This window comes from Anopheles arabiensis, chromosome 2, assembly GCF_016920715.1.
Source record: "Anopheles arabiensis isolate DONGOLA chromosome 2, AaraD3, whole genome shotgun sequence".
Lineage (NCBI taxonomy): Eukaryota > Metazoa > Arthropoda > Insecta > Diptera > Culicidae > Anopheles > Anopheles arabiensis.
Window position 1 is genome coordinate 47,791,324 of NC_053517.1, and position 27,196 is coordinate 47,818,519.

Consider the following 27,196-nt stretch of genomic DNA (forward strand, 5'->3'; position numbering starts at 1 on the left):
TTGGTTGTTGCCGTTTTGTGTTTTATTTTTATCATTTACTCAATACTACCGTGCTTAAATCAAATGCTCGATAAAACAGCTATATACAATCGTGTACTTTTTGTGTCTGAAGTGTATCTAAGCTTTTGTGTTTTGTGTAATTTACTTGATAAATTCCGGAGATAGGTACACGTGGAACATGATCTTCTTTGCATGGTTTTTTTTCTTCTCTCTCCCTTAATATAAAGCTAAACCGTTCAACTTGTATAAAAACCAATGACCGGAGCCTGATTCAGCAAATCAGAATAAAACAAATGCAGCCCAATTGCAACACTTGCCAGGGGGGGGGGGGACATACCTTACATTACCATGTCGAACTGAATGATCAAATTCATGCGTTTTCGTAACACAAAACCACTTTTGTGAGGGCATGCTTCAACTGAACAATCTTAAGCCAAATTTGATTAGTTTGCATGTTCGCTACCCTCTACTTACTTCGACCATATTGCTGTCGTTATGATCGCCTTTCCTTCTAATTTCCAACACAAAGTACCTAGGCTCCCCACTCCTCCCATGACATGGGCATGCAATTGTTGGTTTTATATTAAAGTCTTCTGGTTGCTATTAAAACAAATCTATACGTATAATACACAAAATGGGTTCGATCGTGACGTGCAAACGATCGTGCTACAATTCCTTTACACCACCGGTCCAAGCTTACTCGGTTATCTACTTGCTGCCCTGATCCTGACACTTGCAGCGCCTCGAGTTTGAGTTAGCTACAATCGCGCTACTGACGTTATCCAGTTCCGTTTGTTTTGATTTGTGTGAAGACTGCCTGTAAAATGATTACCGTACTTATTCAAACTAATTTCCTTGCAGCGAAAAAGGCTAAAAAGATGCTCCGCGTCTGTCATACTACAGTAAGAATTTTAACAAAACAGTTGAAGAGGGAACAAAGTAGTGATTGTACTGCTGGTACACTTTGCGGGCTATATACAGGTATGTTTGACCCGGGTCATCAGACCGTTAAAGGGAGCTCACTCCGACGCCCTTCTTGCTGCGCGAAGCACTCAGTCAGCATCACAAAATACACGCGCACACACACAAACAACGTAAACGCATAGCCCGAGCGCTCTAAATTCGCCATGGAAAATAGGAAAAAATGCGCCCAGAAGCACACACCGCTCGGACGATTGGCAAGGGGAACAAACAGCCCGTTTTGTCCTACGGCAAACCAGCTCGTGGCAAAACGTTCTCTAAAAACAAAGCTCTTTGCTTAAACTAAACGCAACTAACACCGGCCTCTTAACAGATCACACCCGCCGACCGGTCGGCACGGAACCGGGCCCACTAATATTACCAGGCGCGCGTCTGCAGCGGCAGGTAGCCGCCGCACTGCTGCTGGTGGCTGTTCGTCATGAAGTTGTTCTGGTTGCGGTAAGCCATCGCCAGGCTGTTCGACATGAGCGCATTATTGCACGGCTGCTGCAGCATCTGGTGTTGGTGGGCCGCCGCCCCATTGTACGACGACAGCAGTGCGGCCGTCGCCGTATCGGGCGAGTGGGCGTTCGAGTCGTTCAGCAGCACGATGCTGCCGACACTGGCTGGACCGCCGCTACCGTTGCTGGTGCCTGAGCTGCCTCCGCCGGCACTGCTGCTACCGTTCGAACCGGGCCCGCTCGCTCCACTGCCGTTCGAGCCGCCGCCGGACCCGCCGGTCGATCCCGCCCCGCTCCCACCTACGGTCGACTGCTGTTGATGCGTGTGTTGCTGCTGCTGCTGCTGATGGTGCTGTGCTGGATGCTGCCCATGCTGGGACGGATGCTGACCATGCTGCTGGTGCTGCTGCTGCTGTTGATGGTGCTGCTGCTGAACAGCGGCAGCGGCGGCGGCCGCCGCTGCAGCAGCTGCGGCAGCTGCAGCACTGCTCCCGCTACTGCCGCCGCTACCGTTGTTGTTGTTGTTGGCGCTCGCGTTCGAACCGCCGGAGCAGGGTTTGCCATCTTTAACTAGTACTGGTACGGCCACACGTCGTGGTGAGCTGGCTGACTGGGATGAAAAACAAACCGCGCATTAGTCGGACGAAGCGGTGCGGGGGACGTTCCCGGGGGCAGCAGCGGCGGCATCATGCCGACCAGCATCGTGGCACCGGGTCCGTAGTGCGCCCCCGGAAGCAGCTCGTCCGGCTCCGGCTCGAGCAGCTCGTGGTCCGACACGCGAAGCTGTTCATGGTGCGCTTGCTGTTGCTGCTGCTGCTGCTGGTGGTGGTGCTGGTGCGGTTGCTGGTGTTCGTGCGGGGCATGAGGCAAATCGGTCGGTGTGGTGCTGGATTCCGCCAGAATGGTCATGGCACTGGCAGCGGCAGCAGCAGCCCCACCAGCACCAGCAGCAGACGCGCCGGAACCAGTGGAAACAGTTCGACCGATCGTACGCACGGCGTGGTGCTGAGCACGATTACTAACCTGATTATGTTGGTTCTGCTCCGCCATTGCCTTTTCCTTAGCCTGCCGCTTGCACTTGTATCGATGGTTTTGAAACCAAATTTTAACCTGAAAAAAAGTACAATGGTAAAGAAAACCTGTTGAGAATTCTTGCTACTGCACTCGGGCTCCAATCGTAAGACAAAGGGTCGATTGTTTTGCACAAAATTCGTTTGGCTATTTTAAACAAATTTTAGTGTCGTCTCTATGAGTCTATGAGAAACCAGATATTGTTTACGGCTTTCAACGATGTTTGCTAGCGGAGGAGTGTATACTTGACACGCAAGAAATTTAACGCATCTTAGCGTTTGAGACGGTTTGTTATTTCCTTCTCCTTCACTGCGACGCCGTGGCGGCTCAAGCGATGCGGTAGGTTTCCTAGCCGATCACACGTCCCAGTAGGCATTGGAGTAAAAAAAAGAACCATCAGCGCAACAGCACGCTCGTTGTAGTTCGTAGCATAGATGAGACGCGATTTAAACCGTGACCGAGCCGCGAAGCGTTAGAAACTTGTCGTGTAAGGATAGGGTAATATGATTTAATATCACCGCGACACAGCGTAGGAAGTTGCTGCGAATGCGGATGCAGGAAGTACGTTCGTGAGCAAATCTTCCCGGCGACGACAGTCGGTGGTCTGATGCCACACACATTCTTCAAAGAGTGTGCGGTCTCCATCCCCAAACCTTGCAATCTGACCTCCGCCGGCTGCAAGAAGCCAGAAAGCACCCGTCGTTAAGGGAACCATTTCTGCGCAGGCTAGATCGCGCGCTTTTTTGCCTTGCCTTCCTGCATGGGGGCTAGCTCGCCGCTTTGATGATAGTTTGTGCTTCTGCATGCTGCGTGTGCTCCCGTCGGATGGCATGTCTCATGTGTGTGTGTGTATGTGCGCTCTAAAGTGTGTTGAGTAAAATTACACATAAGAGTGCACTGGGCTTTGCCACTGAGGACCCTTGTGCTAAAGACCCCGAAATAAGTGATGCAGTTTTACACTGCGATACACACACAGGACGTTCGGGGTGGAACGGTTGTGGGGTTACAAATTAGTCTCGATTTGAGAGGAATTGCGTAACGGTTCTATGGGCAAGGTTTCCCGTGTGCTAGGTGGATTTTCAGTTTTTCCACTATTTTTTTATCTGGGAAATTCAAACAATCTTTGTAAAGCTTTGTAGTATCAGACAAATTGTACTTGTGAAAACTGTAAGTCATGTGTTTTTGAATAATTTTGTCTTTAATTTGAATAGATCACATGTTTACTTCGGTTAAGTTCTTATGATACTTATGTTCCTACCGCGCGGCTACACGAGGTGAAATATACAGCAAAATGAACTATTTCACTGGTAAAATATCTGTCAGATAACGCATTACAGCAACCAGCTGATGTGCAATGTAAACAAATAACGTGAATAAAATTGCAACTAAATCCATTAAATAGCTTCAATATCAAGTATTTCGTCAATCAACCTCCAACCAATCTCCAGTCCAGTCAACCATTTTACATTTATTCCAATTTGAGAATGATCAGCTTAAAAAGATATTATTTTCAAGTGAATTTCAAAAGCTAATGTTATATCTCCACCTACCCTTTAGCTGTATCTGTCAGATATTTCACCTCGTGTAGCCGCGCGGTGACCAATGTAATTTGACCCAACCCTTCTGCCTAAATTACTAGCCATTACTAGATGAATTGGTTCTTGCGTTTTTTTTAATTGTTGGACATTAAATCACTCGGTCCATTTACCATTCCGTTAGGAAATTCAATTTGGCTACCTAGATATTAATTTGACCCCAAATCGGTGTTACTAACATGACTAAACGATGATAGGGGAGTTATTCACTGCTGCGTTCGTTTGCATAAATTATTCAATATTAAGAATAATAAGTATACACAATCAGAATTATTAAAAAAAAAAGTTGGATGAAAGGTTTTATGGGTTTTGAATCTTGCTTTATACTATTCATCGCTTATTGCATTAATTTTCTTGATTTGAATATTCATACTCAATGAAAAAATTAATACAATGTATTCTTTGTTCCCATCTTCACATTTGCCTTCATTTGAAACATTTAGCCACTAATGAAATGTACAATGTGTTAGCGGTGCAATTGCATTACCCATTAGTAACAAAACAGAAGATCCATTGCCATCATACATGCTAACCCAATGGACGAACGGCATGCAAAGAAAACACCTGAAATGCATCTACTGACCGCACTACATACTGCACTACTACATCTTTCCTATTCGGTGTCTGGATGACAGGCTGCAGTACTGATTAGCTAGCCGGAACCGTACCGGCAAAGTTCGGCATCGTCGAGAGACTCTTTTGTTGCGCTGAAAAGGCTGCTAGTATTGCCGCGGGGAAAAGTACGCCACACCGTTAGGCAAAGCACCTACTGGATGCAGTCGCAGCACATGCTCGTCAACATGTAAACATTCATTTAGTATTCTCTTTGAGTAAATAAAAAAAACTACCTCGCCATCGAAAGAAGCGTTACACTACATGGGACTGACCGACTTGCCGCAGTAAAGCATTTGCCAATGGACTAAGAAAAAGGCTTTCCCCCACACATAGATACTTTTCTTTGCATAATCAAACATTAACCATGGACGGTGAGCTTGTGTTGGTATATTTTCGCGTGTAAACTCCGTGAAAAGATGCAGGAAATTGGAAAAGTGAATGATAAAGGCCCACTGTGCACGGTCGAAGCGCTGTTGAGATTAGGTACATTTGGGCGATTTGTTGGCCTTCTATCAAAGTAACCATTGTGCTATTATGCGACCGAGGAGAGTTTTTTTTTTGCTCAAGGGTCAAACCTTTCGGCTTGATGCATATAAGACAACATTGGTGGAGGCTGTATCATGATGGCCTATACCACCGCCGGTCGATGAATAGTGTGTGCTGCATTTAACACACGCGTAAGCATAGAAAACTGCAGGCATGCAGGCAGCCAGCCACTTTCTTGCTTTTTAATTACGAGCAAAATCAACCACTACATTCAACCAATTCATCCTCGCGAACGTCGTGACGGCGGGCTGTTCGGTAAAGGAATAGGAGAGCGCTTTTTGTCCGTTTCGGGGCACTGGCCTCGGACGTGCGGGGGGCGAGAATGTGTCTATGTTAGTGCCTAGCCAACGATAGAATATCCTAAGGCTTTGCACGTGTGTGTGTGTGTGTATGTGTAAATGGAAAAGGCGAGAACAACAACCGTGTGCTGACGGTGCTGTATGCAAACAGCTTCTTCAATTCAATCCCTTCCCGAAGTGGTTGAGATGTGTCTGCCTGTTCGCTTCACTACCGCAAGGGACGAAATCGGGACGGAAGCTTTTCTGCGCAAGATGAGTGTAATATTATCTCATCAGCAGCTTTCTCGTGGCGCAATTAGTAGCGTAATCAAGCAGCACCCGCGCATCGCGTCCCTGCCAAGCCACGTGGGCTTGGTTGGTCTGACGCTGGCAGTGAAAATCCTCGGACAGAAAGAAAAGGACACTCGAATGAAGGCAAACACTACACATACTTGCGCACCCTCCGACGGCCTATCCATCAGCGGGTGTGAGGTAGCTTTTTTCGCAATTTTGTAAAAACCCATCCTTCATTCATTCAGGGTACGCAGCGTAGTAGCGCATGAACCTATTATAGCAACGACCAGCCGTGGGAATGTGCGCCAAGAGGGGCAACGTGTGAGGTGCCCTTTTCCTTCCCCCCACACACACACACACACACACACACACACGGGAGAAAACGTTGATTATGCCAGCTATTGTGGAATGCTCGGAACTCTAGTGAAAGGTATGGGAAGCAATCTCACTCAATTAAATTCCGCTGCATTTGTTTCAGAGGTCGCTTTCATTTGCAAAAAAAAACAATATCTAATTGCATGTGTATGTGTGTGTGTGTGTGTGTGTGTGTATCTCGATTTCCAAACAAGAAGTTGTACTGTGTGTATGCTCGAATTGCTGTGCTTTGCTACAAGCTAGAGTCATTCTGGCTTGCGCACTCCAAATGAATGTAGCATAATTTGTATCTGTTTGTAACATCGTAATTAAATAAGTAGAAAGATGCTATGCTCTCTTTTCACCTGTCCGCCTCGGCAGAACAATTAGCCAAATGGTGCAGCAAATGTATAATTCCCCCCGGCGTACAGCGAGGCGGGTAACCGACTAAAGAGAATTGCAATGACATTTTATTATAAAACGCATACAATTTTAATTGGATTCTATAGATGTGGGAATAAATGCACTAAATGCATTTATTTTGTAAAATCTCTGCTCCTCGGCTCTTAATTATGCGACGCGTGCGACGGTGTGGAGCTGAATAATTATGTTATTACTAATTTTCAAATAACTGTTACCCTCCTGTCCGGGATATACTTAATGAAGTAGACCATGTTTTTACGAGTTTTTTTTTTCTTTCCTTTTATTTACCCACATATTGTGGGTTTTTGTTACTGTTCAGTGCTAGCTTTTGATTTAGCCGAAAAGGCGATTCGCTAACCCTCTGCACGTACCATTATGCGCACCCAACCGTGCTTGCAACCGAGAAAAATGATCCCATCAGCGGATCGTTTTCATCGCTTCTAATGATTCCCATTGATGATCATAATCTATATCGAAGCACTTGCTAATTAGGGTAGGGTAGGGTGTAAGCTGCGTGGGAAGCGATGCGTCTACTTCTAGCCATACAGGATGGAACCAGACCGGAAGTGGAAGGAAGGAAGGAAGAATCTGAGAAGGTTCACGCATTCTCTCGGACTGCGGGTTACGGGTGGTCGAACGATGTAGATACCGGGTACCTGACCAGCAACCACAGGAACCCTGGGCACGGTCTGTTTATTTTAGATTCAACCGCTTCGCCGCATCACTCATCACCTCCACTGGGTAGACCTGTGAGCACACTATCCTTGAACTCCTTCGGGCTTTTGCCTAGGTTAAGCAAGGGATTAAAAGGTAGCAATATTTGCGGAACAACTGGGCGTGAAGGGAGGATGCAGAAATAGTCGAGGTTTTTTTTTTCGACGAATCATCCCACATTCCTTACCCCGCCCGTGTGTGGAACGTTTCTGTTCGTCAAATTGTAGTTGGTGGGTGCGAAAACATTGAAAGTTCGTGTTAAAAAAAGCTCCCAGCGCAACGTCTCAATCATCGGATGGAAGAGATTAGGCAAATTTATGAAAAATATAAAACAGGAAAGGCAAAAATAACAATTACAAAGCTTTGCGTTAATCAGTCACATTCGGAATGATATCGATTCGTGTTCGAACGATGATGGGAGTAGAGAGGGAAAAGGGTTTTTCCCCTTTGGGCAGAGGAAGGATATCCGTAGCGTTTTGCAGCATTCGCGCGAATAGTCGAACTCGAAGGAGCAAAAATAACACGCAAACAAACATGCCCGGGCAGGGTTAATCTCCTTTCGAAAGAATGGAATGAAGACGATGTTGCACGGATGGAAATTCCATGGATAGCTTGATCAATGAAGCAACCCACCGGAACAGAGGTAGGGTAGGGGCAGGGAAGGGTTGTAAGTTTTAGGGAATTTCCCGTAGCAAGCAACCAAAACATTCCGATGTGGTTTAGTGTAAATAAACGCGTGCAAGTTATTTTATGAGCTTTTAAAAGATTCCAGTCAACATGTCAGTTGAGTTAGTTTGGTTTTTGGAGATTTAAACCAAAGTTGATGCACAACTTTTGTTTATATCTTGTATGAAATATTAGCAAAAAATAAAGTCAATAAATCTTGGTGTAAAGTTAATGGTAAAGTTAAAACAGCGTTAATTGTGAAAGGAGTTTACACATACGACTATACCAGTCACAATCAAAACAAAAGAGGTATCTATCACTACTACAATGGATCATCATCGAGCAATTAGTAACCAAGCAATTAATGACCAGTAATAATACTTACAAGTTCATACTGGTTTTAACAAATCAAGCTTAGTATATGATTTTAGTTAGGAAATTCTGTTGGCACATTTTTTCAATAAATTCCATAATTAAAAAAACGTCATGACAAATGCACTGCAAGACAACCATTTTTCCGTCGGGTTCCGTCGGGGCCACGCAACCCGTATGTCGCTGTTATTCTCATGTACCGGTTGACAGTGTTTTTACATGCATCATTTTTCGTTATTATTTTTGCACTGTGTTCCTGTGCTCCATCTGCCCGCCGTGTCATGGACTCTCGAATCCATCCAATAGGACGCCGTTTGCAGTCGCTTTCCAATCCACCACCGTTTCATTACCACCGCCTCATCCGGCAATTGTATTGTATTTAAGGTTACCTTTCCAAACAACGAGCTGCTGCTTTACCTTGTCCGTAACGCAATGCATCACATCACAGCCACGCTAAATAAGTATGTATGTCTAACACAGGGACGCTCGGAGTACGAGACAAATGAAAAAAAAGGAAAGAGAGAAAAAAACAGCAAGCTTGAACCTAAATCCGTAGGGTCATGATTACCAGATGTTTAAGTGAAGCCCCGAACGCGTCAAGCACCTCCGGCTGAACCTTGACGGCTCGAGAGGTTTGTGGAATCGCAAACTTTAGTGCGTTTGTATGTGCGCGTACGCGTCTGTTACGAAACCCGCCGGAAAACGGGGAACGGTTTATTCGTACAATCAGGGCGAGTATGGGCATCAACAACAACAACCGCAACAACAGCAACGGCGACGACAGCACCATTCCAAGTCCGAGTGTGGAAAGAGTGAAAAAAAGAATAATAAAGAATAAAACGTAATGCGCACGAAGAAAATAAGAAGCGAATCCACTTGAACTGCTTTCAAACCACTTCACCGCACGCTGGCTTAGCGTTCGATTTCGTCCTGATTTTCGTCCTGATCCTGATGGGGAGCGAACTGCAGCCCAACCATATCCGCATCTGCCCTCGATCGATAATAAACCGCACGCAAATATTATGTTCACGTCCGGAACTGCGCTATACTGCATGGTGGCCACCACTGCTACTGCATTCGTTGTAGTTTGAGCCAGGGGAAACAGGGAGAGCCAGCGGCAGAACATGCGCGGCGGGAGAACAAAATGGATTCTTCCCCATTTGCCAATTCGCAACATATTGTTGTCGATAAACAACGTCCCAGCATCATGCATCTGATTGTGCCATTAATCGTTTTTGTGGCAGAATGGATTTGTTTTTAAAGCTGTCTCCAAGCTAACGCTGCGGATGCGTATCTAAACGTCTACAGGCGATCAACCATCTTTTTATGTGTTTTCAAAACATAATAATCGCAACAATTGGCGTTTGAATTATGATTGTTGCGGCGGGAAATTGTTTTTAAATGAAAATTTGATTGATTGCTTATCGTAATGCATTATCACTTTCTCCATCTCTGCCTGCTACAACAAAAAATAACAACATGGCTTCTTCTTTCTAACATTCTTTTCCTATACCTTCCGTAGAAAAATGTTCTTCCTCATCCGATCATCTTATCCGGCGTAATGTTTATTGTTACAGCGTGCCAAATCTGCTCTGCCAGCGTGGTTACCATGGAGCTTCTACCGATGTTTACGTACGCTAATCCAAGGACTCTTTTGCATGGCAAGACACGCTGCGCGACTGCCGGGGATTGAGAATTTCCGAACCAGCTTCCGGCGGTAGCGAATGACTTTTGACACTTGCCCCTAGGCGGGTGAGAATTTCCCGCCCGGAAAATCCCATTCTGAAATTCCCATTTCTAAGGAATGGTTTGTTTTTACTTGTGATGTTTTGTTTTTGTATAGGCTCTGCTGGAAACCTGATTGCAGCTTATGCTTTGCGGGGTTAATCTTTTACTGAACGTTTACCATACCGTTGCTGAACAATGACTGCGTTTTGATAAATTTCATTGCCAGAAAAGATTGTCAATGATAACAATTCAAAATAAATGCCTTTGCAAGTTTGATCTAGGTTAGTAAATTGATACAATTCTCGACGTTTTGCCAGGATTTTGTATTCAAAGATCATACATATAGCTTAATTGATTTAAATCGCAAGAATTGAAGATGCAGAATTGAGAATGATTAAGAATGATTGTAGATATTTATCCGCCAAATTGAAGGTAACTTAGGCCACTATCACTATTAATTAGCATTAAGTATAGAGTAAATCACGAATCCGTATTCTAATCTAACCTAAGCACGTTATTGAACGATGGTAGCAAAGACGTGTGGTATTGCAAAACGTACGAATGATTTTTCGATTTTATCGTCAACAACGATTTAGATTTTTCAATGAATTTATCGTCGTTGCGATTTTTATTCGTATCTCTCGTTCACGATACAATTTATGCGATCTAGCTGTACACGAAAAAGGAAAGGAGAGAATTTGAGTGAAAGAGGCAAAGCCAATTTCCATACACTGCAAACATCGATTGGCACTCCGGAGTACCGGTAGTCACACATTTATTCTATTTTTTGTCAACATTCATTCACCACTTGAACGATACATCAAGCACCGCAGCCTTCGCACGCTGCCTGAAGCGCCCAATAAAAAGACAATAGAGCCGACCTCGAACGCCCAGAATCTGACACCCAAATGTCCAGTTCCGGTTTCAAAGCAGACGCACATACGCAAGGCTACGAGATCGGATCGTTTGGAGCTTGGCTAGAATTCGCTTGCTTTGTTAATGCCCTTTTTTACGCTTGTGCGCAGTGTCGCATGTCATGGCGTTAGTGTGCTGGTGTGCCAGCTCCCCAGTAGCTCCGAAAGTGACGTTTTAGTATCGGAACAGACAATTTAGGCTGCCATTACTCTCTATCTGTCTCTCTTTATCTCTCTCTCTCTCTCGCTCTCTCTCTCCCTCTCTCTCTCAACTTTCTCTTTCCTTTTCCATGGTATGTGTGTGTACTTTTGGGGAAATGATTTTTTTTGCAAAGAGCTCTCCTGCCTCGGTGGAGGTGAGAAGCCGGACGCCATCTACTACAATGACACACTTGACGCTTGTGCTCCCACATCACCGCGGCGCATTTCCGCTCGCCGGCTGCTTCGATTTCAATTGACAGTCTCGTTTGTCAAATTGAATTTCTAAAACGAAGTGTCACTTGAACCGTTAATCAAAAGTGACATCGTCAGAAAAGGGAAGAGCGGCGATTCAATTCGAAACGGAACGCGTGTATATGCGTGTGTGTTTGTTTGCCAAAAACAGGCATGTGTACATGTGGATGTGTCTGCACATGAATTTGGAGCAGCAGGAGAAATACAAAGCAAGAGCTTTTTGGAGCATGATAGATTTTCCAAGCCCAAAACATAAGCCCATTTCGTAGCCGTGGAGCAATTAAGCGATGCAATGGATGACATTTATGCATTCAAACGAGGCTTTACACGGAAAAGGATGTGCCAGTTTTCACATTTTAACGCCGCGCGCTAGCCGTACCCACGAATCCAATGTGGCGCGAGTTTTATGTGCAGATAGAAACCCTCTCCACAGCGAGGATCACAGTTGGCGAGAAGCACCGGATGAGTGGTATCAGTCCAAACAGGAGCACGAAACCCCCGAAAATGTATCTTTATCGAGTGAACGGGTGAGTGCGAAAGCTGCTCTAAATTTATGGTACATATAATAAAAAAAACCTATCAGGTGCTATAATCCTTTCCACTTCAGATTACATTGGAAAAAAGACACCTTTTTTTAACGGTCGGGTGTACCATGCCACTCGTGGACTCGTGCTCAACGAAACCGTCTTACAGAGTGGCACCCTCTTTTGTGATGAGATTTAAGTTCAGTTTCAAAGCTGACCCAAGCTGATGTTGTTTTTATAACAAATTATCAATCTTGAATATTAGCTGTTCGCATCGTCTAGCGACGGCATTCGACGCTTCTCGAAAACTGCACAGCGTAAAGTTACGTTTTTTTTTATTGTGTGCACCCACTCAGCGGGTTGTTTTTGATCCGATCTGCAGGAGCAAGCAATACAACAACAATTTCTCGTTTGCTGGTTAGGGGTTTTTTTTAATGCGAAAAAGGGACCTGTGGCCAATTTTTGTTCTGCCTCGCTTGTCCGGCGTAAGGATTTTCTCGCATATTGTTCATCGATTCGACAGGAGAGCCTTTCCGCTCGCATCCCGTCGGTAATCTGATTAATGTGCTGTTATGTTTTGTTGTACCACTGCAGGGCACATACTTGAAAATACTTGCACAATGTTCAGAAGAAAAAGGATAAAATGTATTTTTTTCCACCGAATTTACACACTACCAAGTGATGCGGTGGGACTCCTGCTGGGATGTTTGTTGGGAGGGAGATGGTTCTATTGTTGGTTGGCGATTGGCCTAAAAACCATGTTACGCTGGTTTTGGTAGGTCTGTGGCAGCAATGGGAAAGGGATTTTTGCGCCTACAACAATAACAATGAGTGTGATGTAATATATAATGATAATGAACAGACAGGAACGGTGTTTTTCCTTTTAGACTTGGGTTAAATTAAGATTGTCGTTAATAATAATTAATATGCACTTGGGTTGTGGTCCTATTTTGCTATCCTTCCGACCTAATTTGGTAATTACAGATGAATGTGTTTATTTGACAACCACGAGAATTATGCCGCGAAACGAATTAATCCAAACACAATACTGCCCCCGATGGTACTGATTCAGAACGACTTTTCACACATCTTCTTCACAGCGCCCCGGCTCGAAACTCACTCGAAATGTCCGCGGACCGTTTTATTTTGCCCGGCGCACGTGAACGGGGCGCGCCCGGGCACAAGGGGCGCGCGGGTTTGTTTATATGGACGCTTCCAGGACGCGGTGTGCGTTCGATTGCGAAAGGGCAAACAGATGCAAACGGCAGCCAGGAAGCGATTAGAATCGATTAACCCACCGTCCAAACAAACTGTCACCGGCAGGAAGTACCGGGCGACAGCATCCGATATAAAACCAACCGGAACGGAATTCGGTGGCTGTCATAATCGCACGGACTATTAAGAATCAAGTCCCTTCGGTACGCGCACGCACGCACGCACGCACGCACGCACGCCCAAAGGAAACATTTTTCTATCCCCCACGCGCGCGTGTGCTGTGCTGTGTCGAAGCTTTTGGGTTGTTTCTCTGTTCGCCAAGGGGATAACTGTCAAATTCAAACGGGCAACGGGGTTTTCTTATCCCTGCTGTTGGAAAAATAAATGACACTCACGGCGGACGCACAAGTAGGCGCCTGTACGCGCACACACTGTCAACGACACGCGTATCGAATTGGATGGGCAGATTCGTATTGGATGGAATTGTTTATTTTTACACTCACACGACCGCTTGCTATTTATTGTGATAAGTGTGAAAATAAAAACACTGCCCGACGGACTGTTGTTCACAGTCGTCGCGTTCTCCCTGATAGCGTTGATGCAATGCTCTCCGGGCGCTGCTTACCTGGGTTGGTGTGAGATGTATTAAGCTGGCTAGGTGTTCACGTTCCGGGGCGGATAGGTATTTCTGCTGCTTAAATCTTCGCTCAAGCTCGTAGACCTAGAAGCGCAGAAAAAGGGGTTAGAATTAATTATCGTTCTTACTCAAACAGGCTACCCGTTGCATCTGAATAATGAACAGTGAAGTAATCTTTGTGATCGTTAGCTTGAATGTGCTTCGGTGAAAAGTATAACGTTATTTTATGTATTATCTTCGATTAACATTATCTGATTAATTTAGCATTTTATAGTTCCTTATCGCTGATTAAGACGGCAATTGTGAGTTGTAACCAATTTCGATATGATGCCAGAATATGAACCGGATTCGTAACAATAATCTTCGAGTTTGAATACATGTAATGATTGAATTGGATGAACATAATAGTTCTAAATTTATATCCAATATGTCGTTAGATTAACCTCTGTAGAAGGAATTTGTTACGATTCAGATTATGATAGATTGTTTGTTTTACGCTTTAGTCCCATTAATTGATAACTTAATTGTTAATCTCAATTATTCTTTAAGCCCTACCCTTCGGCCATTCGTTACAGTTTTAAGGTTAATTAAAATTCACATAAACTTTACGACCTCGTTGCCAAACATAATCCAAAAAACAATCAAAAAATGAAACAACGCGCAAGGCAAATAGTATTCAATTACATTTAGTGCAGCTTTCAAGCAGCCGCACGCACAGCATGAAGGCTACGAAACGCTTCTTCCCACTTGACCTTCTTCATCAAACGCGGGAAGGATTCATCTGGCTGAAATTGCATTTCGACAAACCAAACAACGGAAAGCGGGCTGATCTCCTACTCTCTCCCTGCTCGGTATTATTTCTCCTTTTTTTCTACAGTAGCACACAGGGCACGGGTAGTCCCTTTAATGGTCCCCAGGCACGCACGCCCAACCAGGACGCCAAATCAAACTTGCCGGGTAGGTTGCCCCCAGCTCCTCCGACCCAGAGCAGTCAGTGCCGTTAAAGTGCCTAGAAATTCTCCCGTGTGCTTCTCTCGTACAATGTACATCTTGGTCGAGCAAATATTTGCCCTTTCGGTAGGCAACGGCCGGGCAACGAACATGAAACATGCATAAAAGTATTGACAAACAACAGCATGCCGCTGCTGCTGCTGCTGCTGCGGCGCACGGTTTGGAGCAAAAGGACAGAAGCCGAACCGATATACCGGTAGCATAAAACGGGATACTCCCTAGGACCGTGACCGATAGGACAACGTTATGATAATCCCTTTTCCCTTTCACTCAACAGCCTCCCTTTCTTCGTCCTACAGCGTGACCGCTTAAGTCGTTGATTGTTTTGTAGTTAATCGTACTCGTTTTTATCCCGAAGCGAATTACAAAACGATCTCACCATCGAAGAAGGCCACGCAAATGGCACACGAATGCTACGATAGCGAAGTAAGGATGAAATTTTGGTAAAACCTAGCAACGAGTTACTAATCGTCTCGGTTCCGGAGATTTCATCACCAAGCGACAAACCCCCAGCATCACCATATCAGACAGACAGACAAACAGGCAGACAGTACAGACCGCTGCAGTGAGAAAGTTAATCAAATATTGAAACGAACTCAAGCTAGAAAGCGAGACCACGGGGTTAAGCTGGGTTCCATTGGGACGATTATTCTTTCTTACCCCTTGTGCAGCGTCAGCAAAATTATTATCCATTGAATAATGAAGCTAAAGTTGTTGATTTTCTCTAATCCACCCACTAAGCGCGCAAGGAACCGTTTTGTCGAGTTTTATTGCAGACACAGCCAGCCCCAGCTAAACGATTCAAGTGGCAAAATATTGACAAATCGATCACGACCCACGACGTTGTGACGTTATGCTGTGTTGTTGGGCCTAAAAATGGGTGATTATTTAACATATTTCCAGTTACTCGGACGGCCGGGGGCTGATGCTGGATCTGTACGTGGAAGCGGAGCAGAAACAACACAGAAAGGCAGCAAAGGAGGGGAGACGGATGGCAAAACAGGTTGACGATGGGAGTGAGTCCTAAGGCGTACTTTCGGTGACAACCACTTAAAATTAAAACTGAAGTAAATATTTGAACCACGGGCCGTGCTCCGACGCATTTTGCTTGCCATCAACCTCTCCCCCCTTCCCCCTCTGATCGGTGTGTTTTGACATCTTTGTTTTTCGTCAGTGGGCTACCGATCCGGGTGCCAGACAGTCCGGGCCGGATAAACTGGCAAACTTTTCGGCTTCAAGGCATGTTTGAATTTGGCTGCTTGTTGACAGTTGTTGAAAGCGCTTGTTCGACGGCACGTCCGCCTAGTGCGTTGTCGAGTGGTTTTGATCGTGATCATGCTCGACCTTGAGATCTTGAGATTGAGGTTTTTGTTGTAGTTTTTCGATATTGGCGTTTGTTTTTTTTTTAATTCATCCTTTAATTCATTCAATACTCTGCAGCAAAACGGTTCTCGCAACAATTAACGGGGATGAAATGGTTTGAAAACGTTGTTCAATAACATACATCATCATCATACAAAGCATTAGAACGAGTATTTTTGGCAAATAAACGGGACGGAAACATAAATATTTCGCTCTGCTTCACACGAGCCCAAAGTCCAATAAAAAAGCAATTTAATAGAAATAAAACACCGAAATGAACAAACTGCAAATTGTACTATAAAATTTATTACTTTTTTACACCCATTTCTTTTCATCGCACCGCAGTTGGAGAAGAAAAACTCATTACAATAATTATTTGCGCTGGAAGAAAAATAATTCTTCCCCATTAACAGTGCGCACCAGTGTACGCCTGGCATGGACTCGGGTCACAAAACTTTGACTTTGTGCAAGCTGTGGCAGCCGAGGTTTGCTGGTCAGCTCGAGTTCATCCGTCTCCTCCCTCCCGCCCCCCACTCTACGTCCCATTTCAACCAGTTGGCTGCAGGCCGTTCTTAAACTCTAAACAAAAATCTAAGTAAAATATTTGACCGCCCGCTGACTGCCATTTATATTTGTGTAAGCGCACAAGAGAAAGAAAAGCGTGCAACACACAGCGGTGCACAGGGAAAACGGGATTGGAAATAACTACAAACCCGGTAGCGCACGCGGGAGCAGCAAAGTCGAAAGCAGTTCGCTCCTTGCTCGGCGGGACAGAACGGTTTGCTCCGGAGGCGAACGGTGGCCGGTGTGCGAGGAGAAGGTGCAGGTTAAGAATGCTGCTGCTGTTACGTTTTATATAAACACAATGTTAGATCCCTGGTGGACTGGCGGGCTGGCGTGATGGGAAGGAAAAACCGTCCGCCAGGAATATCTATTTACAAAGCACTTGAAATGAAATGCCAAGTTTCATCAGCAAACTAATATAGGAAGAGACCGGTAGCAAACCGGTGGCCGCAGTCAGTGGAGTCCCGTTTTGCCCCCACACGCACACACACACACAATCACACATACACGGTAGCCGAATGTGACGACAATGGGATCGACAGACCTGCAGGGACTGACTCAACTTTGCTCTGTGTGTGTCTGTGTGTGTGTAGATGGCACCAACACTACTAAAGGCGGATGTTGTCTACTAACGCGCAGGATGGGTGTTTGGCTGACTTCCTCCGATTTGCCCAAGGTATTGTGTCCTGGGTGTGTTCATTCTTACGGGCTTTGTTAACTGCATACCCCATGTGTCTGGTTAGTTGTAGGTCGTCAACTGTCAAAGCCTCGGTAGCTTTCTGACGCAATGTGTTTGACATGCCCACACAATAAAGATATCGAGCTGGGGACAAGGATAACATTGTAAACACAAAACATACCGACTCAATGAAGAATTTTTGCATCAATATATTGCTCCTTTTCATGACCGATCTTCTTAACAGTTCAAAAAGGAATTGATTTTTTACCGTACATACCACCATTCGATCGATTGCTGAGCGATTCCATTAAACATCGGCATGCACAAACCCTCGTAGGTTTCATAATCAACTCCCATCACGTTGCGACACGGATGTAAATAGTGACGCACCATGTAGAGACGGTATGCGAAAGCATTTTCTGTTGCGATCATTAGCAAATGTCTGGCACTGTGGTGCAGGCGCTGTTTTTCTTTCGGTTCAGCTTAATCTACGTAATAGCTAGCGTAAACTACGTAATGCAACGGTAGCTAACAAGAGATCGAAGACGACAACGACGACGACAACGTTCGATCTGCAATTCCTTACGCGAGATCATCCGTGATCAAGGTCGTGTATGATTGCACTGTGGGCAGGGGCCACACACACATACACACACACACTGACAAATACACTCACACATACACGCTTACTCACCTGGGCCTGTGTGAAGAGTACGCGTCGCTTTCGTCGCTGGGCAAGCGGGAACTGCATCGGTTTGGTGTCGGACACGCTGCACGCTGCCAGGCTGCCCATGTTGGACATGGCGTGGCCCATCGTACCGCCAGCCGAGCCTCCCATCAATCGGGATACTGAAACGATAGTGACAGAGAAGAACGAGGTTTGTGCAAATGGAACTTTCAAATTGAGTTTCGCTTTCGATTATGTACATTCCCCGCTATTCAGGAAACCCTTGTTTTAGTATAGCTTAATTCTATTTTAATTTAAAAAAAACTTATATAAATAATTCAGTGGTTTATCATCAATCTTGCATAATATGGCAAAACTGCTTACGACTGGGATCTGTGCGGGATCATTTGCATAATAGTGTGATTCCAAGTGCTTGGCAAACGCGCTTGCATCCATTCAGAACAGTACGAACGCCAGCAACATGTAAGCGAACCAAGCTGACATCAAACCCCCGGAACGGAATGTATTGCCTACTCGCCAAGGAATGTGCTACATGCTGTGCTAGAAGGAATAAATCAATGCTCAAATTGAGCTGGGGGCGGGAAACGAACGAAGAAGAATGGTTTGATAAATATTGATTTGCAGCACTGCACACATTAAACACAGCGCGTGGCCAAAACTAATCCCCACTGAGCCCATCCGCAGTAAGATGGGAAGACAATCACAGCATTCTTAATGAGCCGATATTGTTTCGGTCATTCTCACTCAGTGTCAGCACTGTCAGCACCTTCTCCAATTACCAGCCTTTCTAATACTATCCAGCATCATTATAGGGAGAGAGCAAAACCTAAAACAACTACCCAAAGTCGTTTCCATTCCATTCTGCCGCGTGCTTTCTTCTTGCATTGGCCCCCTTTCCATCCAAATGCCAAATTCAAACCCACTCTAGCGAACACTCACGAGCGATTAGTTTAAGTAGCTTCATGGCTCACGTTCTACCATCGGTGGTTGAAAAGGATACACGAGCTGGACGTAAAAAGAAAAAGGCTCCAAACCACAACTATTCCCAGAGCGGGTTTAGGGAAAACCCATTCAAACATTTCTCCCGGAGCATTCAGGCCTGCATTGTCCTGTGGGCCGATATGGTCGGATTTAATCACCACAAAAGGCACGCCAGCAAAGGCACGGTAAGGCTCGGGCGATGGAAAGGCTCATGTTTCATGTGTATGTACCGAAACACCGAAATCACACCAACTAATGGACCTTTTTCTTAAGGAAATTAGCTGAAAATTTGACTTCCTAATGTTGAGTGCCAAGTATGGTGTGGCTTTTGTGAGAGCAGGACGCATGTGTGTATGTGTGTGTGTGTAAGTTTTCCCCGCGAACAAGAAACCGGAGGAAAAAGCAAAGGATCGGTAATGTAATCGGATACGATCCACCTCGGCAAGTGTGGGCTTTTGTGACTGGCTTTCACCTTCACGTGGGGTTTGTGTGCGTACGTACGTATGTGTGTGTGCGTCGAGTGCTCCGCTCTGTATCGCTTTCCTTCCCTCATGCAGTACAGTAACAAGAGCATCCCCGTGTCAACACCATCAACACTTTCTTGAGGCAATAAAATTCTCCAATTTCAGGTCAACATTCTTCCGCACTTTCCTCAGTCTCGTGGTATGTACCCTCAACTATGTAGTGGTGGGGGTGGCGGTGGCAATGATGCGGCGATAAGTGTGATTAATTTTTTTCTTTACATTCGTTTGGAACAATAGAGGGATGACTTTGCTTTTTCCTGCACGCCACACGGACTGCAAATGATCCTCGTAATCACGTCAGAATAGGGTTTTATTATGCACGAATCACGATGATGAGCGCCTGTTTCGTGATACAGTCGTAACTGGTACGACTTAACAACACGCCCGTCATGGGTTCAAGCCCTGAATGAACCGTTCCATGCCATGCGTAGCGCTGACTATCCTGCTTTAGTTAATAAAAATAAGGTCTTTGAAAGCCAAGTCCACTAGTGTGTGGAAGAAGAAGAAGAAGACAGTGATGATTAGAGCACTCGTTAATTGAAGGTTATATCGTATGGTTGGTAATGGTGCTTCTTAAAAGACAATACATTTTCATAGGACTGTTTTACAGTTTATATAAAGAAAAAAATACCCAGCCGTCGCGACACCTTTCAGAGCGCCGGTTTAAATGCTAGTGCTTTCATCAGTTCCTAAATTAGAAAGAGCGCTAAAGTGATAGTCGAATAGTCTTGCATTTTCGATAAATATCCTTGTCATAAAACTCCCACCGTGCGTAGAGCATCGATTTGTACAAGCTTGTATGAGGTTGAGAGAGGGAGTTTCGCAGTATAGTCGTCAACTGGTACGACTTAATAACATGCCCGGCATGGGTTTAAGCCTTATATGGACCGTCTTCCCGTTGCAACTATCTAACTATCCGGATGCGTGGTATTTAATTATCTCGTATTTCATTTAATGTAATAACATCGACGCAAACATCCTTCAGCAATAAATAAAAATACAAACTTAATTGCAAATTAATACATAACTGAAGATGATAAACAATTGATTGGATTACTCATAACAGGTAGCAATATTCATTGTCACTGCGCACAAACCAATCAATATCATACGACAACACCGAACGAAGGATGTCAGATGTCGTCGGCTTCCTTTTGCATCCCATCGATACCGGTTTCAATTCCCCATTAAGCACGTATGTAAACGCCAAACATTCCTGCCAGCAAATATCGATTACTTTTCAATTTCCGTCCATAAATCCCTTGACCATGAGGGATTCATCTGGGCGCTTGTGTGACTCGAAAAGCCATCCCCGCGAGCCAATAACATTTGCCATCCTGATCAAACACTGTCCCGGCTCTACCTATCTTAGCGACAATCCGCTTACCTTTGCACCCGCAACTCCTCACACTACGTGCCAATCTACGTAACGATCTGCTAAAAATCCACCTGCAAGCAAGCCACGTTCAGCACAAAAAATAAGAGGGAATTTACCAGAGCACGATGCCATCACTAAGAATGTAATCCTATTCTCTAGTGCAGATGACCTCTCGTTTTCTGTCTTGTTTCTACAGTGGTGGCTAGGTGTGATCGATAGAAACGACCAGGCCCAGGTAAGACAAGAAATATCCATTCAAAAACGGACACGATGTTAGTTTCAGATTGTGCCGCTTCAATGGTTTGTGTATAAAAAAGCTCCAATCAAAATCACGTAAAACTCACACTACTGTACGAAGAACGAACGATAAAGAGGGGATTGATCAGTACTATGGGGATTTTCTCCCACCGGACAAAAAAGGCTATGACAGCATATCACCTTTTGTGAGACTAGTACACCATACGTTCGATATGCAAAAGGACACAGGAATAGACTAGCCCCGGTTCACGTTCGGACACTCGAATGTAGAACTTGTGACATGGGCGGTGAATGTGTCGAACGATTTTCCCCTGTCAACCATCCGTTATTATTCAACCAATTTGCACCCGCAGCAAAGAGATCAGGGTTCCCATTAGTTTTTCCTCCCATCGCTCGTACGGCCGTTTGGTCGGCCACAAACACAATCAGACCCTCATCTTTTCTGGTGGCGCACATTCACTCAACCGCAACCAGAAGCAGACGATGATGCGAACGCCGCCGCCCCTAACGAAACCACTTCAAAGCGGGTTGCACTTAATCGAAAATTTATTGTTTCCATTTTCCGGTTTCCCCGGGCCCTCCCTGGGAGGGATCTGCGTGTTTTTCCACCCAGTCCGAGGGCTCCGGGAATCAGAGCCATTACGGCCTTCCTTCGTACACGCATAATTTCATTCCGGTAATAAACTGTCATCCGAGCGACCGAGAAGGCTGGCGGACAGAACGAGATGAGAAGAGCATCCGTGTGGTATGGTCCCTAGTACCAAACGGAAAAAAGTACGCCTCCTCTCGGTTTCAATTTGTACAGAGTTTTTTTTTTCGTTCTCTTTTCCAAACAAAAAAAAACCAACGGGAAAATGGTTCAGAATCTGATTCGCCTCCGGGCAGCTAGGAAATTGATCACTTCCGTCTGAGGTTGCTGCTTTTGTTATGGCAATACGTGTAAGTATCCTGGTATACACCCTTCGGCACACTATCGCAGGATCTCAGGAGCAAGGGAGATATCGGTGGCCATTGTTCGGCGTGAAACAACGCGTGAAATAACAACACCCGCACACGCCAGCGCTCCGCATTCGGTCGACCATTGCTACTGGGTCTTCCTCAGAAGTGAAATACAGATGGAAGTGATGTTTGAATTGATAAGTTCAGTGGTGTTTAACAATTTATTCTGAGCATTTCAATGCAGTTCATGGTAATATGTAGTTTCTTGCATTGTTGCAATCAAGCCTAATAATGTTGCTGGTAAGACCCTCGCTAAGATTAAAACAAAACTGTAAAAACATAGTTCAAATCTCTCGTTGTTACGGGAAAGTGTGGTTCTTATTGAACAGCAACACTCTTCCTGAAACTTTTCAATCAATTCCTTCATTTCACGTCTGTTTCCCCTTCTGGGGCTGTCCCTAGAGTAGCTGTCATAGCAAAGCGCCCAAAACACTAACGCCCCTCGCCCTATTATGCTGTACCGCATCATCCAATAATTATTATTCTAACCCAAAAATCTAATTTTCACTTCACGCACCCTTCATTTCCTCTACGTTTACACTACTACGTATCCCCTCTCTTGTAGCCGCCGCAGACTCGCCCCATACATCTCACTTTAACGCCGACCGAATGATCCATGGTCGCATAATTGTGCGGCAAATTGGTTGTCAAAATATTGCCTCAACAAGCCATATCCAAGCAGGCGGGGAAAAAATTCACTTGTTGGGATGGAGGAGTCTTGTCCAAAGTGAAACCAGCTAAGGGATAACGAAGGAGGTGGGGCAGGGATATGCTAGGAGCAACCCCGGGGCACTGTGCTGGTCGAGCGTTTAAATGGGGCTCTCTGGCAGGGCTACTTTGATTAGTTTCAGCTGCGACGCTGCTACGTGTGAGCCGGGTAATTCGGTAATTCGATAGTGGTGGATGAGGAGGAGGTGACTTTACTTGCTCGTTCTGTGTGCGTGTGTGTGTGTGCCTGTGAGAGGGGTGTGGTTTTCGACTGGAAACGTTGCACGCGCGGTATGTCCCACAGCTTTTGTGGTGATGATATTGTGCGGTTATATAAATCAATCAACCTGTTACCATATTTGGGGTACTACAATAGAGCAATTACGTGTACATGTGCGTGTGCCATGATCGTGCCTTTAGTTCTGTGCTACTTTCGCGTACATGATCAAGCATTTTGGTCATGGATGGTATTAATGAACACTATAAAAATATATAATATCCACTTGGTATAATTCATCAAAAATATATCTAAAAAATAGTGATCAATATCACAGAAAAAATATAAATAATTTACAAAAACCCATATTCCTTTCCTTAGTGTAAGTCTGCTTTCAAATGCAACCTCAACCTAAAAAATAGCAGACACACAAACTAACTGCACTAAAATGCAGTTGCAGCATCACAGATGGTGAGCGATCAACAAAGACAAAAAAAAACAAGCCAGCTATGGCAAAACTCGAATGTGCCAGCGTCAATCAACAACCCCCTCCCCCAAAAGCATCACAGTTGATTGTTGTCAGTTTTATTTTCCTTTTCGTCGATTACTCTTTTGCACACATACACACACACACAACATGACGGGCACGGACACATACATTCTCCTGCACTACAAACAGTGCGCGGTCTTCCACAATGTTTGCACCACTCTTGGAGTTTGAGCCAAATCCAACCTCACCGGCTCGTTATGCACCGAATGTGCAGCGAATGTGCACCATGATGCACCTACTACCGCAGTTGGTTGGGGATGTGAAACTTGGCCCACCTGCATTCGCTTCGTCAGTTACCGTTTTGTCAACATGGCCCACCGTGCTAAGGTCTGTTTACGCTTGCAAAACGATGCAGTCCGCAATATCGATTGCGGCGGATCCGGCGGAACCGGAGGCGAGGAAGGTGTTTGGTTAAATACAGTTAAAATGCACATATTTTGAGTTGAAATTGCACACGGCCATCGTCGTTACCGAGGAGTGGATTAAATCCATTTAAAACTCCATCGTTTGTAGAAGAGTTTTTGTTTTACAAATGTGAAGAGAGAGAGAGAGAGAGTGCTGTGAGTTCGAGGGCTCTGTGCGTGCGGTGTGTCGTACAAACGATCAACTTTAAAATTTCCTATGCACGCAACTTTCTCGTATCTTTGGCATCGTAAATGTTTCGGTCGGAGATTTTACAGGAGGAGGTGATCCTGTGATACGTTACACTAAATTCATTTTTTTATGCTAGAAACATTCACAGTAAAACCACTTGCTGCAGAAAGTTTCGGTAGTAACTATAGAGGCAATTTTAACTTACTCGCAAAGCGTGGATCACTGGCGGTGGAACCGTACCAACCGGCGGCAGCCGAGTTGCGCATATCGGTATAGTGACCGGCCAGTGAAAGGTTGTCCGTCGGCGCACAGTAGCTCTGAACGCCGGGACTGTGGTACAGGGGACCCATTGCGTACGGGTTCGCCATGCTACTGCTGCCGGTCGTTGTGCTGCCGGTGGTCGTGTTAGGCCCAAGGGCACTCGGTGAATTAACGCTACTGCCGCCGCTGTAAAAATAAAGGGAAAATACGAAGTTTTGTGAATGTTTTCAAACAACTTTGTATTAGGATTTAACAGCAGTGGTTTATAGAAGCATGGATTAAAATAAAAAAAAATATTTCAAATTGTTTTGCAAAAAATGTTTTAAATAAACTCTCGTTATAGTGCAATTGATGCAATCTACAATTGAGGTACAAATGACAAATAAAAGCATACAGAAAACTTAATACAACCAAGTAATGGTTCATAGAATTTGTTGATTGCACAAACAATATTAATTGGAAGATATGTTGTTTGAAGCAAACAGAAATTCACTTTAAATACATTGTAAATTTCAAACAGTTAAATATTATTTCAAATTACAAACATGAAACTGTAAAGAGTTATGTAAAAACATATGCTTATTTATCACATCCTTCACAGCCCATCGTACATCGTCAACAGAGTATTGGGCTACCTGTTTGTTTTATCAGTTGTTACACTTTCTGCCCATGTTGATGTAGCATTATTATGAGTTATAGCTAAAAACTAAGCACGATCGTGCTATTTCTGTTAAAGACTGGCCAGAAAGTTTGCCAACTGCATGATGCTAAGTGATTAGTCCTGTAAATGGTGCATTGACTATTGCCCTGACGCACGAGCGGCTATCAAACACTCTTAAATCAATTGTAGTAAATAAATTACGTGAGTTATTACTTCATACAATAATGCTGAATTATAAGAGAAATGAACATGTGTCATTTGTGTTCTAGTGCTGATCATTTTGAGTTGAGTTGAGTTGAGATTTAACATGATTTAAAGTTTGAATCGTTCCTGCAGTATGAATTAAGCTGTAGATATTCCAAATCATTTCAGATGATAGTGTAAGCAAATGTGTAATATTTTTAATCGCTAGGAGAAAAAAACCCCCAACGATCATGCAAAATGTGTTTACCTATACGGTGAGGGTGGATTCGCAGTCAGTTCCAGCTTGCGGTACTCCTCGATCGGGCTCAGTATGTCGGTGACGCTAAACGGTGTCGAGTGGCTGTGGAGGGCCGAGTTGTGCTGCAGGTTCTGCAGATGCTGCAGGCTGGTCAGATGGTGATGATGGTGATGGTGGTGATGGTGGTTTGGCGCCTTGGGCGACAAGCTCATAACCAGATCGACACCATTCAGATCCGGTAACAGTCCATGCTCTTGCTCGGAATCGTCTGGATACACTCCAGAGACACTCGATAGCGTGGTGGACATGTACCCGAATTCGCTTGCAGCGCCCCAACCGACAGGATAAGAGAGAGGGAGATATTTGAACCGCCGTCAACTGACCTCAGCACCGGCACACGTTTGTTTTATTTTATCTAGTTCCCCTGTGGGTCGATCCTAGTGTTTGCTTCTGGCTTACTGTGCACGCTTGCTACCACTGTTGTTTCATTGCGCTTAGCCGCGAGGGGTTTCACTAACACTCTCACTAATTTTCACGTTTTGGTACAATCACACTCACTCTTCAGACAATATTTGACTCAAACTCACATTGTTTCTTTCCAACAACGATGTTATCGAGAAGCAGCAACATTAAGCCTTGATTTAGGTTTTAATCCAACAGTATCGAACGCTGACAAAACAATTCACCGAAGTAGAAAATACTTCATTTAGCACAGACGTAAGACGTAATAATGCGTAAGATTTTCCTAACAGAGGAATGTTCCTTCACACGTTCACAAATGCACACATCGATGCAAAGGGGGCAGGGAAAGTTTCGATGCTTACTTGCCAAAGGTAACCAGGGCAACCATTCGCCATAAATACAACTATAAAGAGGGCTTTTGTTTTCAATCACTAATCACTTCCTTAAAAGATCTTTTGATGATTCAAGCTAAAACTTTTCCGCATCCGTATCAAAATCTTTTTGTTCTTCTAATGTATCACACACTACGGGTGGAACTATCGGCACATCACACATTTCCGCAAAACCGTGTCAATCGCGACCGTTGGTTTGTTTGTATCTGCTTCTTATCTACGCCACTTCACACTGCTTCGCCGTTTCTTAACCGTTTTTCCTCTTCTTCTTGTTTTTTTTTTTGCTGCTACAATTTTTCTCTCTCTCGTACAGACCCCCTCTCCTTTGAACCGTGCGGCCGAGGTACGAGCCGGTGGTCACTTTGCGTTCCGCGGTGTGTTTACACAAAATTAGACTCTTATCTCTCGACGACGCACTCTGGCCACTACTACTACACACTCTGGCGTACACGGGCCCGAGAAGCTACCGGGTAGCACCTAAAGGGAGTTTGCATCGGTACGGGTACGGCGGTAGGAGAAAAAAAAGGACGCACCACTCGAGACGACGCACGGCGAGAATGTGTCCGTCAAAAGCGGCTGAAGAGGTCTGTCTGCCAGAAACGGAACGAACGTACTGCTGCCATTCGGTGCGATACAGCTTCCTTC

General features: G+C 44.8%; 1 protein-coding gene across 1 annotated transcript; it reads right to left on the reverse strand.

Annotated features, from left to right (window-relative positions):
• On the reverse strand, positions 1-27,196 carry LOC120895817 (thyroid transcription factor 1-like). Its single transcript, XM_040299476.1, has 6 exons — positions 25,707-27,196; positions 24,539-24,780; positions 18,131-18,285; positions 13,809-13,904; positions 2,445-2,531; positions 1-2,031 (listed from the first exon to the last, which is right to left on the reverse strand). Exons 1-6 carry the CDS (start codon positions 26,003-26,005, stop codon positions 1,339-1,341), a joined length of 1,572 nt encoding a protein of 523 aa, XP_040155410.1. The 5' UTR covers positions 26,006-27,196; the 3' UTR covers positions 1-1,338.

Excerpts from the sequence above, each read along its gene's own strand:
- LOC120895817 (XM_040299476.1), bottom strand. The coding sequence starts at position 26,005 with ATGTCCACCACGCTATCGAGTGTCTCTGGAGTGTATCCAGACGATTCC. Across the intron at positions 13,905-18,130 it reads TACTCTTCACACAGGCCCAG|GTCTACGAGCTTGAGCGAAG; the intron begins GTGAGTAAGCGT and ends CTGCGCTTCTAG. Across the intron at positions 2,032-2,444 it reads AGCAGAACCAACATAATCAG|TCAGCCAGCTCACCACGACG; the intron begins GTTAGTAATCGT and ends TTTTCATCCCAG.